The 14,585-nt window shown below is 35.2% G+C and overlaps 1 protein-coding gene across 1 annotated transcript in view; it reads right to left on the bottom strand.

Moving 5' to 3' along the window:
* The window catches only part of LOC129218399 (E3 ubiquitin-protein ligase HUWE1-like), a 736,974-nt gene that overhangs the window by 588,107 nt on the left and 134,282 nt on the right, over positions 1–14,585 (bottom strand). The window contains exons 3-4 of the mRNA XM_054852650.1: positions 7,181–7,279; positions 6,917–7,036 (exon numbers count right to left, since the gene is read on the bottom strand). Coding sequence (XP_054708625.1) covers positions 6,917–7,036; positions 7,181–7,279 — 219 coding nt within the window. The remainder of the gene's footprint in view (positions 1–6,916; positions 7,037–7,180; positions 7,280–14,585) is intronic.

Here is a 14,585-nt window from a genome sequence, read left to right as displayed (position 1 = left end):
ATTTATTTTACATTTATTTCTCATTAGAGTGTTTAAAATATAATAGTTCAAATAAGTAGCTTCAAGAAGAAAAAGCAGCCTTAAGAACAAAGTTTTCAAAAAAAAAAAAAAACAGAAGTAGTCTGATACAGATCCGTTTCAAGTGCCATGCTAAGAACACATGCAAGAGTCTTATGGATCTATGTGTTTGATTTTTAAAAAAAGTTTTCAATATAATGACATTGAAAATGTTGACTAAATCACTTTGCACTTAAATATACAAAATTTAAATGTTATTGTTTTATGTTAAATTAAATGAATGTCAAAAATATCATACATGTGTCACAGAATATTAAAATACCAATTTATATTGCAAACTATATTATTAAATTATCAATAATTCAGGCAAATAGCATGAAGAAGCAAAAAGCCATGATGACAAAAATAGGCTAAGTTATTTTTTTTTTTTTTTTAATTTTAAAGAATTTCGCCTCAATGTAATTTACTGTTTTATTAAGACCAATAATAGAGCATAACAAGGGCAAAACAAAATTCCAATATGTTGTTCGAGCAATGAGTTACAACAATTTGAATCAGTAAAATGTTACATTTACCCTATTTTTGCCTAATGTAACTAAAAGCACATTAAACTTGTCTCAGTTAAGTATGCATTTTTTAAAATTGCATATACTTACCTTTCAAGCGACAGTACTTTTGCCCTGGCAACTGAAAGGTGCAATCTGTTTATGGGCCTCAAAAATGCTAGAAAACGTCAAACATGCCACTTTTTGTGACCTTCATTGACCTTGCGGCAACAACTTTCCACAAATTTAGCATTCATTAGTAACGTTTGAACCTTCTATCCTTCATACATAAAAAGAATTCGGAGGCAAATTGTTCTCGGCAACAATTGTGGCTCAAATCAATTTACATGTCTTAAAAATCCGCTCATTTTTTGCTGCCTCGCGTTGACCTTTAGGGAGCCATAAAAACTGAACAACTCAACTTCAGAACAAAAAATTCTGGTTTTGGGCTTTTAATAAGATAAGGAATAATTGGTAATTTTTTGGAGAAAATCTGAAATGGCATGAATCACCTCATAATGCTAGCCGTGACAGTTTCTCTGATTCCTGCTCTTAATAACATTTTAAAGTACAGTGCTTATTTGTTTCTTTTTAGTTTCTTTTGGTTTTCACGCAGTCGCGTTTTTTTTAATTATTTTTTATTTTATACTTTTTAGTTAATTTTTATCAACTTAGTTATTATGATTATAAGACAGTACATTTTGCTATCTTGTTATATCTTTGAGAGAGCTTATATGGTGGGGATTATTAAGTAACTTGCGGTGGTCTAAACTACAGATTATTATTAGTCCCTCTAGGGACTCAGCTTAAAGATACACATGCTTAACCTTTAACGAAAATGCACAAACTTAAGTCAACCACAGCTATATAAACAGCCTCAACTCGTGACGATGGCAGCTCGTAAACGTTGTCAGTCAAATCTATCTCGAATTGACAATATGGCGACTGGTTGTTGGTATGGTGAATTTCGATTACTGTCATGTATTTAGTGACACTTGCAAGGTTAAGACAAGCAGGTTGATGTAATAATCATCAAAATTGTCCAAGGTGTTTGGCCTCTACAACGCCACATAGGAACAAACATAAATACAGTGAAACCTCTCAGCAGCGACCACTCTCCGTTCCTGAAAAAAGTGGTCGTTAATGGAGGTTGGTCGCTCTTAGGCGTCATTATGTCATTTTTTAACATGCAAAGGTGATATAGCACCTATGGAAATTATTCATATTCTTCCTGCAGGGTAATCAGAAGCAATAGAATAAGAACGTTTAAACAAAGAAACTTTTTTTTTTAAATTTTTACATGATTTTTACATTTAAACACTATTTAGTAGCGTTAAATTATGTAAAGAGATTTGCCTGCTTCAGGCTTTTAGTTTCCTCTGAAACAACTTTAGATTCTAACTTAGCTTTTAGCTGTAAAAATAAATTATTAATGTCCTCATCATTAGTGCAATCTTAGTGCAACATAAGATTATCTATCTCTGTTAGAGTTTGTTGAGCTGACAGTCTTGGTCGTACAGCACCCGTCAACCCCGCGTTTTCATCACCTTCGTTAAATGTATAACATCAATACATTTCTCGAGCGTGAGATCAACTCGCTTTTTCGACATTTTTACTGCGATGTTGATCAAATGCAGATCCAATGCAACACTGAAACCAATACTTTAGCTATTCGAATGAGCTGTAGATTTTGTTCACTCTAATCACCCCTCTCCCTTAGTAAACAAGAAATTCCAAGAAGCAATCCTTTATTAGAGAGCTTCTTTTCTTATCACCCTTCCTCAATGATAGGGGACGCAAGCCTGACTTGACTGGTGATATACCTGTGCAACCTTTTAACATCCCAAGGGTCCGAAAAACTACGCCCTCCTTTTTGTGACATTTTTGAGGTTTAGAACAGAAGACAAGAAAGGAACGTGTTTGAAACCACAGGGAGAATAGATTTTAATCCCTTATTCCAGTTTCTTTCCACTTCTGTTAACAAGAGAAGACTGATATGTGTGTAAACTAAATGTTCTATTGCTTTTCATTTGTTGTCTCTCTTTTTTGGTTTCTAACGAAAAATTCCTAGCATTTGTTACAGCTGAAGTTTTTGATATGCCGGTCATTGTGAGAGGTTTCGATGGTCTTTCCCAGAGGTATTTTAACATTAGGTATATACGGGGGGGGGGGGGGGAATCAGTGCCATGGAAAATTGGTCGTTAAAAGAGGTGGTCGCTGTATAGAGGTGGTCGTTCATAGAGGTTTCACTGTACATACATACATATACATACATAGACTCATAAACACATTACCCTAATTTGCATCGCGCAGTCGGGTAAAAAGAAAATATTTTCCTTCAATTAAAAACTGAAGTTCAAAATCATTTTAAATACATTATCATACTCTATATCAGGGCTGTCCAACTGGCGCCAACACATATTGTGCGGCCCGCCAACTTATTATTCAGCGTATTTCTTTTTTCAACATTTTATGATATTTTTATGATTTGAGCTTCTGAGACTACATTCTTGGTCAAGCTGGGGTTTTCCTCTTGATCGTTCTTTCATTCCTTCCTTTAATTGTATTGGGAGAAAAGGGCACAGGACATCTACAGGTCAAGGTCAAGCGGTACCTACCCTGCACGCTGGTGTTCAAACGAATTCCTAGAAATAGTATTGTCTCACGTTAGGGGACAGGGAGGCAACAGAGAAACGTTTCAGATAAGCAAAACCTGTCTGCAATTAGTTAAAATTAAAGACCCCCTCACTGACTCTACGGCCTTATGATTTCGAAAAAGAAATTGAGAGCATGCTCTCGTCATATTTATGTGAAAGTACTTTATCAGTGATGAACTTCATCAAGAATTGTCACAAGAGCTACCTCTCCGACAGTTCATTGTTAGACCTTCTTCGGCTGGCAACGACAAGCATCGATGTTGACATTTCTGCCCTTGTAAAGAAAGCGGATTGGCCTCAGTTTTCCCATTAATTGAAAACAAATCATTTTATAATCCTTCTGTTTCATTGTTTAATAATTAATAATTCAACTATTAATTGTTATTGCATAAGAAGTTAATGTTCCACTTTTTCAAACTGCGGCACGCCAGGTGATCAGTGATCGGAATTCTGATCCGTGGGTTCTTTGCAGTTGGACAGCCCTGCTCTATGCGAAGTTTAAAAGCAATATATAATAAGAATACTCTTTCACAATAAAAAATTCTTTGCACTATGTAGTCTTATTTGTTTTTTTTTTTTTGTGTCTTTTCAATGATCAGAACAGGAAGGAAAGAGACTTAATTTGACAGTAAGCAGAGTTACATTTTTGGAAAAAATATTTTCTTGGGGACATTTACTGCACAAATTAAATCCACACAGTTATAAACCCTTCAATGTTATTGGTACATATGTATAAGTTTTATATTTAAGAGGGATTCTTTTAAATGTGATGCTAGTTTTAAATAGGTTGCTTGCATTTTTTAATCATGTTCATACATACCCCAGGATTGTTCACATGTGAACAACTGAATACATTTTTCAAAAATACCATTAAGTTTTTTGTTTTTAATCTCAAATAATTCCATGACACAAAGAACCATAGATCTTTAAAAGGGATAGATAGGCCTTTCTCCTACAGCGCAGTGTATTTCGCCGGGAGAAAGTGGGGTCATCATGATTCTTCCGAGAATCACGTGATCAAGGGACATCGTGTCTCCCTCTTCTCGGGCAGCAGTGATATAACAATGCGAAGTGTCGTTAAAAGTCTAGGATTGTCTGAAGATTTTCATTATACTTATGTGAGAAATTTTTATGTGTGTAAATCTGAGATTTTCTAATGAAAGAGGGTTTGATGAATGCGATGCTAGTGCCAATTTTATTAAAAAATAAAGACATAGTGAGTAACAGAAATCTTTCTTTCTGCTAAAGGCAAAAAAAAGTCCCCATGCTGAGTTGAAATTAAGAATATTTTAAGCAATTTACTGTAGATGCTGAGGATTGTATTAAATCACTAAAAACAAGCGATGGAAAATTAGTTATAGTATGTCCGCGAAAAACTGGATTTTTAGGTTTCCTAATTTCTATGAAAAGTGTGCTGGGAACATATGAAAAGTATGTATGTGCCCGAATACCAGTTCTAAACTGCGTAATGACTTATAAGCTTACTCAGGATCACCTTAAAACTTTTTTCAGTGCGAGCAGGAAGTGAGGGGGGATTCAACAATAATTGTCGGACAATTTCGAAGTGCGAAAAAAGATTATTCATTCATACGAAAATTAAAGAGTCCAGTTCTTCAAATTGCGCTGATTTTGACAACCTTCAAATGCTAAGATTAAATTTGAAGCGTAACAAAAATGCTTTGAGAGGAAGCCTTTTCTTCCGATTCCTTTGACGACGATTTGGAAAATTCAGAAATCATCTCAATTAACATGACGCAGTATATTAATGATGTTTCTGACTATGCTGGATTTTTTGTCCGGCAAGTGCACTCTGTTGTGTACTGCGACGACAGCAACGCAGTCTTAACAACAACAAACCAAACAATCGGCCTAATAAAATTTAAGAATTTTGAGACGAATTCAAATATGATAACTTATTGCTGCAAGATTGCAGTCATTGAAATATGTACATTTGTAAAGAACAACTGAGGGACAATGTGAAAAAGTTTTGGGAGTAAAACACAAAAATATAATGTTACTCATGAGACCACAAGAGTTACGAGAAAAATTTCGAATTCTGTTTTTCTAAGTTTAAATAAGCATATGTTGGAAACAGAAGCAGCAGATTTTCTCGTTAACAAGTTTATAAAATTAATCGTTTTATAATAATTAAATTAAAATTAATTAATTATAATTTAATTAATAAAATTAATAAAATAATAAAATTAATTAATATTCATTCTAACACTTAAATATTTAGTAATTTAAATTTATTAATTAAAATTACTAAATATTTAAGCGTTAGACTGTATCGCGCAGTCAATTCAAACAATGAAAATAATTCACAAAGACCAATAAGTAGGAAAGTAGCAAAATTAATATTGTTAAGGGACAATAATCACTAGTTTTCTTCACCCTTGAGTTTAAATTGTCAAAATTATCATATTCTGTAAAATGAAAAAAAAAGAAGGAAAGAAAAATTGGACAGTGGGCAGAAGTCAAATGACCATTCATGTAGTTTATAACTGCAAATGAATTTATTTTCTGAGTACTTAAAAAAAAAAAAAATAAACACTGAAGTTGCTTAAAAATTAGGAGCAAACCAAAGTTATTTGTTTGGCTAATGTAGTGTTGGTGCGAAACGCATGCGAATATTAGAATATTATTTAATCGAGTTAATTGCTATTCGATACTATTTACATTTGTATTTCTAATTGGTATATGGTTTTATATAGGGTTTTATGTTAAATTGTTGCACTGGCTTCAAAAGTTGTGGGAAAAAGCACGCTTTGAAACTATTTATCTGTATTTGAAAAATTTGATTGAAATAAAAAAAAATTTATAAGGTCAATTTTTGTTTAATATTTTTGAAGACCTATTTCTACTCAGTATTTAAAGCACTTGAAAAAAAAAGTTTAAATAGCTTGTGCGCCTGCTTTAAAAGTTATGATTTGAAAATATCTAATGGACCATTCCATGAAAAAGCTGTCATTTTGTCCCGCATTTCATTAAAAAGTATTAACTTAAAAAGGTAACAAAGAACATTTTTTTGTAAAAGTACAACAAATACATTTGCGATTTCCTAATGAAAAAAAAATTGTTACCTTTTTAATTATTACTTTTAGTGAAAAATATGAGGTGTTACGTGAGGGACAGAGTGTTCCCTTTTTCTTTAATAATGGGTTAAATGCTTTAATTTAACCCATGCTTAAAGGGGGGTTTAACCCATGCTTAAAGCATTTAACCCATGGGTTAAAGTGATTCTCTTCGATAAGGGAAACAGTTTCTTGTGAGGGGTGTCCCTTGATCACGTGATGTTCAACGGGGGATGCTGGCACGCGCTCTGAGGAGAAAAGTGGGGAGAAGGCACATCTATTCTATTTTAAGATTGCAAAGAACAGACTACTGAATCAAAAGGATCTTTTTGCACTGAGGAATTGATAATCTTTTTTGAAAAATAAAGAAATGAAAAAAAAAAATCCTTCTGCCCCCCTTTCCTGTACATAATTTTACTAAACATATTCTCTTAAATGACAAGTGAAATTTTTCTATGAGTGCAGGCTCACATTTGAAATTCAAATTCCTGCAGTTTTAGCCCTTTGAACTTCACATTTTTTTTCTCTACTCTAAAATTTATTCTACATCCAATACAGGCTTCTTACTTTGTTGCAATAAATCAGGGAAAATGGAAATTCAATAGTGAAATAAAAATTTTACCTTTTCACTTCCTGGAGCATCACAGGGCAAGCACCACTGGTTTTCTTTCGTTTTCTCACATGAAACCTCCAAAATATAGTCAAACGCATCCAATACATCAATCCAATGATACAGTTCACACTATAATGCAATTTAAAAAAAAAAATCAGTTGCTCAGAAAGAAAACAAAGAGAAAAGGAACTGAAAATGAAAAAAAATAAATAAATAAATAAAAATAAATAATGATAAAGTTTTCCAAAAAAAAATTTTTTTACTTCTATTTACCTTTCCACAATTCCATATCTTAACTTTTGATAACTCTTCCAAAAGCTCATCATGACTGCATGATTTTAATTTGTCAATAAGTGCCTTGCAATCTGTAGGCTAAATAAAATGAAAAATATATGTACCAACACTGATATCATCAACATAAAATAGCCCACCAACACATATTGTACAGCCCGCTAACTTCTCATGCAGCATATTTCTTTTTTCAACATTTTATGGTATCAAGAAGCATCCAAGACCACCATTTTTGGTCAAGCCGGGGTCCCTGAAATTTCCCCTTGATCGCACTTTTACTCCTTTTAATGCATTGGAAGTAAAAGATACAGGACATCTATAGGTCGGTCAAGGTATCGTGCCTAGAAAGAGTAGTGTGGTGATCGACGGAGAAAAAGTGAGGTCAGATCTGAGGAAAATCCAGATAGCGCTGCAGCCAGGGAGTATGTTATGTTTCTCAATCAGACTGGTTTTAAATCGGCAATTACATGCTAATTTAGCTGCTTAATTTAATTTAGCTCCGTTTTTCGGATCAAACTTATTTCATCGTAAAATATAGATTCTGGAACAAGTTCTATGTCTCTCAGAGTGGTGTTTATTTATTTTTCGCAGCCACACAAACATTACGACTCCTCTTTAATGAATATAGTACACTATGTAGCGATGTGTGTAACACAATGACTCGAGGCGGATACAAACCAGACATGTTTATTAGACTACAGACGATCACAAACTACGCGGGCGGGAACCGCAGACTGTGTAGAGACACAACTGGCACATGCGCAATAGGCACAAGTCTGACGTATGCGACATCTTCCCCTGTAAAAATAAAAAAAGCACAGAACATACAATATTACAAGAAACAATTAATGAGAGTTTATAAGTCCAGTCTATTAGGTGGCCTGACAATGCGGCCCAATTTGGTTTGGACAAGTTTGGGAGAAAGTTCGGAGAGTTTTGTTGGTGAGGTGTGTCTTAGAGCTGGTGAAGTTACTGGAGGTGGAGGTGATGAATGGACTTCTGCAGGTGACCTGTCGAACTTAAAGTCAACAAAACTTTTATGGGAAGCAGGAAGGTCTGCTAATGTTGGGGCTACTTGAATAGTGTTTCACCGGAATACTTGCTCTCCACTTTTAATGATAGCGGATCTTGGATTAACCATTTCTTCTACCTCTCCTCCGATCCATCTTTTATGATCTTTTTGCACTCTGACGTGATCACCAGGACTGATTGTATAAGCAGGATCTTTTGTATGTCGATTAGCGAATTCTGTCTTTTTCATCCGTGCTGCTTCCAGTAATGAAGACGCATTTTCAACAACTTTTGGCATTAGAGCTTCTTTAGTAGTGGGCAGAGGTGATCTGGTTTTTCTGCTCATTAAGCGTTGATTGGTGGACATGAGATTGTTTTCTCTTGGGGTGTTACAGATAATTAGCAGAGCTAAAGCAATGTCTGTGTTATTTTTATAACATTTTTGAAGAACAGTTTTTGCTGCTTGAACAGCTCTTTCTGCTAAGCCATTCGATTGAGCATGATATGGACTGGAGGTTTCTCTCTTTATATCCCAGTCTTTTAGAAATGCTTTGAAAGGTCTGGAAGAAAATTGGGGTCCATTATCTGATTCACAGACTTCGAGAATTCCGTCTACAGAAATCCACCTTTTTAAAACTTTTATGCAGTCATAAGAAGTAGGACTTTTCAATTTTTGAAAGTCTTAGAACCCGGAATAACTATCTGCGATAACAATATATATTTTTTTATTAAACTCGAAAAGATCTGAACCAACCCTTTGAAATGGGTATTCAGGTATAGGCTTCATCAAAACCGGTTCTTTTTGTTTGTTTGGTTGATGTGACTGACAAATCGTACACTTTTTAATCATTTCTTCAATGTCATGGCACATCATGTACCAATAAAAAGATTCTCTTGCTCTTCGAAGTGAGCTTTGGATACCCATGTGCCTCTGATGAAGTTGATTTAGCAATTTATTCTGCAAAAATTTTGGTACAACTATTCTTTCACCTTTGAAAATTAGTTCATCATAAATTGATAGTTCCTCTCTAAAGTTCCAGTACTTTTGCAACTCTGGTGGCACCCTAGCTTTTTCATCGGGCCACCCAAATTCGATAATTTTTTTAAGTTCATTTAATTCAACGTCATTTTCTGTCTCAGTTTTAAAATCTGTTAATGCCTTTTCAGACATAGGCATTACGATATGTACTACATAAGTATCATTATCATCATTATCATCTTCAGTTTCTAGACAATCTCGACTCAATACGTCTGCAACAGGAATGGATTTACCCTCTTTGTAAATTATTTTAGGGTTATATTGTAAGATATCGTAGAAAATTCTTTGAAGCCGTGGTGGGCCCTGATTAATTGTTTTTTTTCCAATAATTTCTAACGGTTTGTGATCAGTTTCAATTGTTACTTCTTTCCCATAAATGTACTGGTGGAATTTTTCGCACCCAAATAAAATGGCTAACGCCTCTTTTTCAATTTGGGGGTAATTTCTTTGAGTTTTTGTCAAAGATTTAGTGGCATAAGCGATTGGTTTACTATTTTGACTTAACACTGCACCGAGTGCTGATAAACTCGCATCAACGGTTACAGTAACCGGGTCATTAATATTATAATAACCTAATACAGGTACAGACGATACTAGTTTCTTTATTTTAATGAATATAATTAAAATAAAGAATCATTTTGTTCTTTAGCCCATTCCCACACAATGTCTTTCTTTAAAAGTTTTCTTAATGGTTCGGTAACATGCGAAAAATTTGGAAGAAATTTCCCCAGATAATTTGCCATCCCGAGAAATCTACGCAATTCTTTAATACCAGTGGGTGTTTTGATGTTTTCAATAGCTTTAACTTTATCGGGGTCCGGAGCAATACCATTTTCATTAAGAACATGTCCTAAGAATTTAACTTTGTTAGAAAACAAAATACATTTTTCTTTATTTAAACGTAACCCTGCCAAATAAAGTTTTTTCATAACTTTTTCTACTATGCCATTCAATTGTTTTTCATTTTCAGCATATAACAAAATATCATCAATAGAACATTCGACATTCTCAAAATCTTTCAATAATTCTGACATTTTCTGCTGATAAATTTCAGGTGCAGAAACTAACCCAAATGGAATTCTTTTGTATGCGTACCTTCCCCAGGGGGTATTAATTGTTAGGTATTTTGAAGTTTTATCAGTGACTCGTATTTGCCAAAAACCTCGTTTACAATCTAATAATGCAAAACATTTTGCTCCTTTAATTTTTACAGCAATTTCCTCAACAGTTCTTAACGGAAAATGACGTCTTTTTACATGCTTATTTAATTTGGAAGGATCAATACACACTCTTAATTTACCATTTTTTCTAACAATTACTAATGGACTTACACACAAACTAGGTCCAGTTATTGGTTCAATTACACCCAATTCTATCATTCGATCAATTTCTTGTTTTACACTGTTTTCAATGGCATAAGGAATTTTTCTAGGCGGGCATACATCAAATTGAGCTTTTTCATCAACATCAATATCATATTCAAAGTCTTTTAAACAACCTAGCCCCTCATAAATTTTTGTTTTCCAATTTACTGGAACCATTTCGTTCTCAGCAGACAGCACTCTTTTTATTAAGCCTAGTTTTACACAAGCGTTACCACCAATAACAGGTTTTACATTACCATTAGCTACAATAAATTTTAAATTAACACTTTTGTTCTTAATTTTACAAGTAACATTAATTTCACCTTTAACGTTCATTTCATGATTACTAAACGAAATCAATTTTTTTACTTTTGTTTTGACAATCGGGACCATGTAGCGATGTGTGTAACACAATGACTCGAGGCGGACACAAATCAGACATGTTTATTAGACTACAGACGATCACAAACTACGCGGGCGGGAACTGCCGACTGTGTAGAGACACAACTGGCACATGCGCAATAGGCACAAGTGTGACGTATGCGACACACTATAAGCTTTTAATGCAATTTTTTTTTAAATAATTTATTGACATTTTAGTACTAGTTTGTTAGCAATAATGGTTTTGTGTTTTACTTTATTTTGCCAGATATTTCATTAGCAATTACCGTGACCTTTCATTGTTCCTGGAAAGTAAAAAGGAAACTGGATAGTAAAATTTGTCAAAAGAAATTTTTGAAGGACTGCGTGTCTCTTATTTAATTACTAAACCTGCTCCTGAATTATTTCAGCAATTAAAATACTATTTGCTAAAACATGCAGTCCGACTTTGCAAATTTGATACAAAATAGAGAAGTTAGTAGATTTAGAATTAATTTTACGATTTAAAAACAAAAGAATAGTTTAGAAAAGTTGTTTTTTAAAGAATTTTGTCTCATTATGAGGGTTGCGTTTGGGGGGGGGGTGTTTGGTGCCGCAGGGGGGGAGGATTATGACTTTTGGGGGTGGGTACCTCGTTAAAGTTACTGCATTCTACTCAGTAAATAAATATTCGGGTAATTTATTTAAACAATATTAGCTAAAGCAGGAGTGCTGTCGGGGGAACAAGTGGGGGGAGGGCTCATGATGGAGACTACGCTAGCGAAAATTTCAAAAGGCCTTTTAAAAGAATTTCAGTCTCAATTTAAGGGGGCACATTTTCGGGGGGAGGAGGGGGGCTCTAAAATAGTGGAAGGGGATGCTATCGCCCTTCAGATGCTTTCCTAACTAAAGATTTTGCATAGAGCAGCCTGTGATCATTTTCTTGTTAAAATTTCAGTATTTTTTCCTAATATAATTATAGCTAAAGCAAAGGTGCTGACCCCGGGCGGGGGGGGGGGGGGATGATGGTTCATGGAGTAGACTACACTATTGAAATTTTTACAGAAGGTGTTTCAAAATGATTTTGGTCTCATAATCGGGAAACTACTGGGCACTTCTGAGGGGATGCTGAGCAAAATGGGGGGGGGGGAGGGTACTTTGCGTCATCACTCTTAGGAAACGTCCATAGATTAGCTATCAGCGTATTTGTTTCTGTTATGCAGAAAATCAGTCTGCCATCTAGGTAAGTAAATATTTCAGCATTTAATTCTAATTATTTTACTAAAGCGGGATGGGGGAGGGGGTAAGGCTCTGTTTATGCCATTCAAATTTTTACAAAGGGTGCTATAGAAAGATAAAAGTCTCATTTTGGGGGATAGCATTTCTGAGGGGTGGTGTGCTTCATAAAATTTGGGGATGTGGATAGGTTGCGCGTTTGCTCTTGACAGGGGAGGGGAGGCATCCATAACTGAACCATCTGCAATTTTCAAAACCTATCGGCCATCTCGAAAAGTAAATTTATCAGTAAATAATTTTTATATATCAAGTAAAGCTAAAACAGGGATCACAAGGGGGGGGGGGCGTGGTCAGGGTGCAGATTAAACCATCAAAACTTTAAGAGGTGTTTAAAAAATATTAAATACAAATAAAGTGACGACCAGCAACAGGCTCTGGGCCCAGGTAGACTGGTTCCTAGTCAATTTACAATTCCCAGTGAAGATCAATGGCCCTCTTAAAACTGTCTACTCCTTTGCTCATTACCACCTCTTCCGGTAAGCTGTTCCAAGGTTCCACTACCCTGCTAAAATAATTTTTCCTAATATCCATGTTCGCCTGAGATTTAAATAGCTTAAAACAATGACCCCTTGTCCTGTTTTCAGTGCTAAACTTCAGCCCCGTAACATCTTTCATTTTAATAAATTTAAACAACTGAATCATGTTCCCTCGGTCTCTTCTTTGCTCAAGACTGTACATTTTTAACCTTCTAAGCCTGGAATCATAGTCTAAGTGAGAAAGTCCATTTATTAGCCTTGTAGCTCGCCTTTGAACCCTTTCCAATACATTAATGTCTTTCTTAAGATAAGGAGACCAAAACTGAACAGCATACTCCAAATGGGGTCTTACCAAACTTCTATATAAGGGCAGAAGAACTTCTTTGAAGATTTGTTTGAAATAGATCTATTGATAAACCCAAGCATCTTATTGGCTTTGTTGCTAGCAATGCTGCACTGTTGGCTAAACTTTAAATCCTGACTTATTAGGACCCCCCGATCAGTAACTTTGTCTGCCTGACTAATGACTGAACCTTGCAAATAATAACTTGTACACTTATTTCCATGCCCTAAATGTAGCACATGACATTTCCCAACATTAACAATGTCATTGAGGAACTAGTTTGGGTGCGATGGGGCTTCATAAAATTTGGGGAAAGGGGGAGTACTCGCTCATTCTTGAGTGGGGAGGAGGTCAGTCATCTCGATAAACCAGCGAGTCGAGCAATTTACCCTTAGCTGCACAGGGGTGCCGGGGAGGGGGGGAAGGGGGTTATGGCGCAGACAGCACCATTGAAATTTTTAGAGAAACTCAAAGAGTTCCTTTCCTTAAGTCAGTGGTGTCACTAGGGGGAGCAGTCCGGGTGACACCCAAAGTGGAATTGCAAGTTTCTGAACTATATGATGCTAAAATCAGTGGCGTAGCTACAGTGTTTGCCGCCCGGGACGGTCCCTCAATTTGCCGGCCTTTAGTTGTGAAAAAGCTTATACACAAAACTCTCAAATGTGTTTAAATTAAAACTAGCAATTTAATTGAAGAAAAAAAAGGACCTTATTATTCTCTATATACTTTCAAAAGAAAAAAGTGGGGGGGGGATAAAGGCCCACATTTGGAGAAAATGGCTAAATTTAAGTCAAAAACCGCAATTTTAGTAAAGTTTTTAGAAAGGGTATGTTGTGTTTGTGTGGATTTGCTAAAGTTTTTTTTTTTTTAAATTAGTCTCTTTTAGTTTCTTTGTTGACGTTAGGGAATCGGTAGGCAACGAAAGGAAATTTTAAGAAATTTTAAAATGCAGCTTAGCCTACTTGGAAGAAGTCAAGGAAATCGGGAATGGTCGGATACTCAATGTGAATATTTTAAGCTCCTAAATATGCAATTTTTAGGCTACCTTTGGCAATGCAATTGCATGCGTATTCTAATGCAGTTGTAGGAGTTAGGAGATGGGGCGCAGAGGTTTCTTACTGAATGTTTTTTAAATTGAACTCAATTTTAAGGGCACCTTTGGTGGTTTCGTTGAAAGGGGAAGATTCGGGTTCTTTCTTTGGAAATTTTTCGGCAGCAAAGTCTCAAAAACGCAATTAAATGCTGTCTTTGGTGCCTTTGAGAGGTTCCCTAATGGCTTAAAAAATGTTATGAAGCCCTAAGTGGTTCTCTCCTGAAAAATTTCCGTAATTAACGTCCGACTTTGGCCTTTGTTTAATAATGTTAGGAGGAAGAGGGGACAGAGGGAGGTTTCCTTCTAAAAATCATTCCTAAAGCTTAGACTATCAGTTAGAAGGAAGGATTTGCGAACTCTCCTACTCACGCAAATTTCTAAGAAAGAAAATTTTCGCTATCTTTG

This window comes from Uloborus diversus, chromosome 3 (genome assembly GCF_026930045.1).
Source record: "Uloborus diversus isolate 005 chromosome 3, Udiv.v.3.1, whole genome shotgun sequence".
Taxonomy (NCBI): domain Eukaryota; kingdom Metazoa; phylum Arthropoda; class Arachnida; order Araneae; family Uloboridae; genus Uloborus; species Uloborus diversus.
The sequence above is the reverse complement of the archived record's forward strand: the minus strand, read 5'-3'. Positions and strand labels throughout refer to the sequence as shown.